This window comes from Cydia splendana, chromosome Z, assembly GCF_910591565.1.
Source record: "Cydia splendana chromosome Z, ilCydSple1.2, whole genome shotgun sequence".
Lineage (NCBI taxonomy): Eukaryota > Metazoa > Arthropoda > Insecta > Lepidoptera > Tortricidae > Cydia > Cydia splendana.
Window position 1 is genome coordinate 33,075,406 of NC_085987.1, and position 6,000 is coordinate 33,081,405.

At 37.5% G+C, this 6,000-nt stretch overlaps 1 protein-coding gene across 1 annotated transcript in view; it reads left to right on the forward strand.

Annotated features, from left to right (window-relative positions):
* LOC134805360 (uncharacterized) overlaps nt 1-5,733 on the forward strand; it is a 32,150-nt gene extending 26,417 nt beyond the window's left edge. Inside the window, exon 7 of the mRNA XM_063778695.1 lies at nt 5,038-5,733. Within this exon, the coding sequence (XP_063634765.1) occupies nt 5,038-5,215 (178 nt within the window). The 3' untranslated portion in view covers nt 5,216-5,733. The remainder of the gene's footprint in view (nt 1-5,037) is intronic.
* The last annotated feature ends 267 nt before the right edge of the window (nt 5,734-6,000 follow it).

A 6,000-nucleotide genomic window follows, 5' to 3' on the forward strand; every position in this document is an offset into this window, starting at 1 on the left:
CCCTTATAGGATCACTCGTGCGTCTGTATGTATGTCCGTCTGAATACACAAAATAGTTCTTTACCTATAGATGACAGGAAAACCTATTAGAAATGTGCAGTCAAGCGCGAGTCGGACTTAATGTACGGAACCCTTAATACGCGAGTCCGACTCGCACTTGGCCGGTTTTTTTGAAACTCTTCTTGACGCTTAACCGCTGAACCGATTTCGTTGAAATTTGGTATAGAAATAGTTTGCGTCCCGGAACAGGACATAGGATAGATCTTATAACCAAAATCATCTTTTGAAGGTGTGAAAAGTGGCGTGGAAATTTGTACGGGAAATCAATAACCGCTGAACCGATTTATATGAAATTTGGGATGGTCTACATCTTTGATTTAGTTAAAAATGATGAAAAAACATGACTTCAAACCTAAACTTAAACAGTATTAACTTCAAGAAGTCAATTCTGAATTCCCCCCTACACCTCATTTCACACCTTTAAAGGGTGATTTTTGAGATAACTTATTATATCCTGTCTCGGGACTCAAAATATATGTGTACCAAATTTAAATTAAAACTGTTCAGCAGTTTAAGCGTGAAGAGGAGTTTAAAAGAAAGTATTTTAATAAGTTTATATGTTTTTACTTCGGAATGGTGTCAATGTGATACCTTAACTAAATTTGGTACTGCGAATTTATACGAAAACGATACCAAAACATGGCCTCGTAGCTTTACTGTTGTAGAAGTGAAAATAAAATTGAGTGCCCTAAATTCTTATTACTTGGCCAAACTTGTGTAGAAGGAAAAGGTAAAATAAAAGTCTTCGGCAGGAATATAAGACACAAATATATTTTTTTTTTGCGTTACTATTTCATTCATCAAATATAAACATACCTTGATTATACTATTCTAGTGAGATCCTCATAGATAAACAAAAACATTTACTTAAAAAATTACAAGGTCGAAATGTCACGGAACTTTTTTTTTTTCCTTTGTTAAGGGGCTTTTTCGATTGAACGAATATGTCACCCCATAAAAAACAGACTTAATTAACAAAGTTAAAAGAAAGTAAATAGCTACATCTAGTTTAATTACATCACACATTTCTGTCCCTCAGACCGCACTTAACAATATTTAGTACCTTTTCAACAACCTCAGACATGGGGTTCGAAAGGTAGGTATTACATAACCCAATGGAACTGTCATTGTCATGAAATATCTGTCTTCTAAGTCGCTCATTTCGGACACACTCCATTAAAATATGATACACATCCTCGACGCGATTACATAAGGTGCATAATTCCGAATTCACTTTACGCATGAGGTAGGCGAACTTATTCAATGGAATGTGTCCAGAGCGCAATCTCAATAATAAAACTAGATCCTGCCTACACAACACACTATTATCAATCCAAGGAGAATTAAAGGGTTGTGGCTGTATTGTCTTATACCAAATACCTTTGTCCCTAGATCTCTCGTCGAAATATTCCTTCCACAATTCGCGACACTTTAATTTGACTAAATGTAAACAGTCATTATTGCCCCCATATAATGTTTCAAGTGAAATTCAATGCCATCGCTGCATGCCTGTTTTGCTAATGCATCAGCTGTCTCATTGCCACTTATACCTACATGCGATGGAATCCATTGCAATATTATAACTTTTGCCATAGATTTAGTAATATGTGAAAAATATAAACTTTTATGACAAAAAAAATCTGGACACAATTTAAGAATCACCCAATTGCGTCGAGGAATCATCTGTATTTTTGCATGTTTCATTACCTCCTCGCTTCTTTTTTGTCCTTTGTATTCTGTAGCAATTTGTTAGATCTGAAAATAAAGATAACTTGCGTCGTCACGGATGTCGATTTATAGGTTTTAGGGAGTGCAGAATTCGAAAACGATGATCATTTTATAATCCAAGATGGCGGCTACGTATTTTGTCATAAAAGTGGAATCCAAAATAGTCATCATTTTCGAAATCTGCGCCCCCCAAAACCTATAAAACGACACCCATGACGACTTTTATGACAGTGCATGGCCGCCATTTTGGATTCCAAAATGGTCATCATTTTCGAAAGCGGGGCCCCCTAAAACCTATAAAACGACATACATGACGACTTTTATGACATAGTGCATGGCCGCCATCTTGGAATCCAAAATGGTCATCATTTTCGAAATCTGCGCCCCCTAAAACCTATAAAACGACACCCATGACGACTTTTATGACATAGTGCATGGCCGCCATTTTGGAATACAAAATGGTTATCATTTTCTAAATCTGCGCCCCCCAAAACCTATAAAACGACACCCATGACGACTTTTATGACATAGTGCATGGCCGCCATTTTGGATTTCAAAATGGTCATCATTTTCTAAATCGGGGCCCCCTAAAACCTATAAAACGACATCCATGACGACTTTTATGACATAGTGCATGGCCGCCATCTTGGAATCCAAAATGGTTATCATTTTCGAAATCTGCGCCCCCTAAAACCTATAAAACGACACCCATGACGACTTTTATGGCATAGTGCATGGCCGCCATTTTGGATTCCAAAATGGTCATCTTTTTCAAAATTGGGGCCCCCTAAAACGTATAAAACGACATCCATGACGACTTTTATGACACAGTGCATGGCCGCCATTTCGGATTCCAAAATGGTCATTATTTTCGAAATCGGCACTCCCTAAAACCTATATATCGACACCCATCTCGACTTTTATGACAAAGTGTTTTGCTACCATCTGCATGCAAGACATTTCTATTATTTTTACGTACAAAAATGGCCCCCTGTCAACTTTCAATCGAGATTTAATCGATAATTTATTCGATTAATATTCAGATTAATTCAATTTCAATCTATGTTAGGTCGACTAAACTAATCGCGATTAAAATTTGAGAATTAACTTTTTTTATTCCATTAATTAGTCGAATAAACAGTTAATCGATTAATGCCCATCTCTGACCACGGCATTTTTACACTTTGAGAATATCTGAAAACAAATCAACACAAGGAGCCATTTTGCAAATCCAGTAACATACCAGTAACTTTGTTATTACTTTTGACAGCGCGTGTCATGTGTCAACACAGAGTCGACACAAAGTCGAAACATTTGTGACTGCAATATTTCTCAGCCTTGAACCATATTTATACATCATAATTAACAAGTTTCGTAGTATGTAAAGCGTTATTTCTGTTATTTAAGTATAGTATACGCATCGAAGTACTAAAAATGCTTCAAATAATATAGTTATGAACACAGGCACTGAGAAGTAAACAATTTCATTTCCGGCTAAACTAAAACAATGTGGTGGCGCGTTGATTATATTACACTTAGTTTATCAAATCACTCGAGCAGTTTAATTCCCCATAATAATTTAAGTCATATTGTAATATAAATGCAAACAATATATAATTACGTCTTGTAATCCGTTTAAGAGATGGCGTATTAATGTCACTTATTTTTATTTAAGTATTTTTCCATCTGACAGTTTCCATTTGACAGGAACAAAATGAACGAATGAACGAATGATTTTGGCATAAAGTAGTCGCAAACCCGAAACAATGTGTGCACACGGCGACCACACTTTATGTCACTTTGTGTCATGTGTCGACCCTTCCCCATTTCTGGTAACTGTGTCGACACGGCGACGACTCTGCGACTGGAATTGTGACCGAAACAGATGGTGTCGACACAAGATGTGTCAACACCGCGTCGTAACGGCGACTGGAAATGGTTGTATGGGAAGTCAAAGACGAAGTATGTATATGGTTGCTTATGGCAATTTTATTATTTGAGAAACTAAGAAAAATGGCTTACAGTTTATTAGAAACAGTTTTGTGGCATATTTTAAATGGATGTAACTACAAATTCGTCAACACTGTGGAAATTATACTTATTTACTCCGTGCATAAAGCAACGATGTATGTGAAACATGATATCAACATGAAAGACTATGTAAACTTATGTGACGAAAACGACAGTCAGACGGATACAAGGCGAAAAAATCAAAGATACATGAAAATATACGGGTAGTAAAAATACACGACTCGTGTAAAACATACGCGTGATAATGATATAGGTACGTGTTGGTTATATTTTGGGTGTAGTTTACTTTTAGTTTTTTCTATAAATAAAACTTGGGTTTCGTGGATTTTTTATTTTATTTATTTAATTGCATGTTTGAGAAAAGCACTATACATACCTCGGCGGGAAATGGGGTTGCCCGCGCTCAGACCTACCCGGCCTCGCTTCGCTCGGCCGTCTATATGTCTTCGGCCGGCAACCCCTTTCGTCCCGGCCTCTGTAGTAATGTACTATTATTCAAAAATAGAACACAATTGGCCAATGAGCTAAATAAAAAAAAATCGTGTTGCAGTAATTTTACTATGACCGTTCCCGCGGTTCTTCTTTGAAACTATCTGAACCGAACCTATTTGGATCTGAACCGGGAACCTTTGCGTGCTATTATATTTTATGATTTTAAATTTGGTTTAACCGAACAACCAAGTTTATAACGATTACCTACAGTCAGCATTAGGGGACTCTGTTCCATCCCGAGCAACAGTTTTTAGATGGTTTAGTGAATTTAAAAGGGGTAAAACTAACCTCGAAGGTGACCAAAGGAGCGCGAGCGGTCGCCCGCAAACAACAGTAACTGCAGAATACGTGTCGACTAGGTACTGAAATGTTGGTACGAGAAGACCCACGAATTACATATAAGTACGAACATTGAAAAGATTCTAGGGGTTAGTTCGGGTCAGCGTTAAAATCATCCTACAATCAACATCTTGGAGTGAGGAAGCTCTGTTGTCGTTAGATCCCGCGCGTTTGCTCTAACAAACTGAAGAAGTTGCGAATTCTGCCCTATCGGATCAAGACTGGCAAAAATGTTTTCAAAGTTCGTTTAGACGAATGGAACTTTAATTGATAGAGAGTATTAAAAAAAAATGTAAAATAAATATTGAATAGTTTTTCTATATCTCAAAACTTATCGGGTGACCTAAACCTACTCGTATACTCAGCTAAATATCCTTCTGTGCCTAGGCACCTGCTGCGCGAGGGCAGCGTGCCGCCGTACTTCCGCAACGTGCTGGGCGGTGCCATCTGGTGGGATCTGAACAACACCGCCGGCGCCGCCGTCGACCGCGCCGAGCGCCGCAAGATGAAGTGCGTCTGCGACGAGGACGCCGGAGCCAAGGATGACGTTCTGCCGTTTATGTGAGGAGCATGTAAACCAAGCCTAGGTGAAACTGTTCGATTTATATAGAGATGCATAACAACAAAGCGTTATCTGTCTATGAATGACGGGAATTAGACACGGATACTAATAACTAAATTAGTTTTCAGAATCATTCGAATATATTATATTAATATTAAATTTATTTCTTAGCTAAAATACTAACTTATCAAAACTAGCCTTACATCTAGGTACCTAATACAATGTATCTATCTTGATCTTTTTCAAGCAACCTCGCTTCCATTCTGACATCAGTCCCGTTTACCTATACATCCCAGATGAGGTCCACTTGTATATATATTTATGACAAATTGTACTTTCTAACTACCTACTTGCATTAATAGCCTGAATTGATAATAATTAATAAGTAAGTGTAGGTACCTTACGAACAGCTTACTCATACATGACAGTCATGTGATTGTGTTACAATGTCTTGACACCGTGTATTGGCTTTGAATTACAACCTATTTGTTGAATATGAAACCGCTATCTTTTCACAGAACTAAAGTACCTATAGTTTTCTTTTCCTTCCATCGTGATATATTATAGGTATAGTTTATGTATGTAAACGGTAATCAGCGTAGCGAGTGCACTATGCAGGTAAATATATGGTGGTTACCTATATAGTCCATTATTTCCCTCAAGTTAGATTACTAGGAGCGGTTGAGAATCACCATTTACCTACGTACATATGGGTGGGCACGTCGAAAATTTTTTGGGCCATACTGTACGAATAGACTTTGTATAGGAAAATAGGTTAATTATTAATA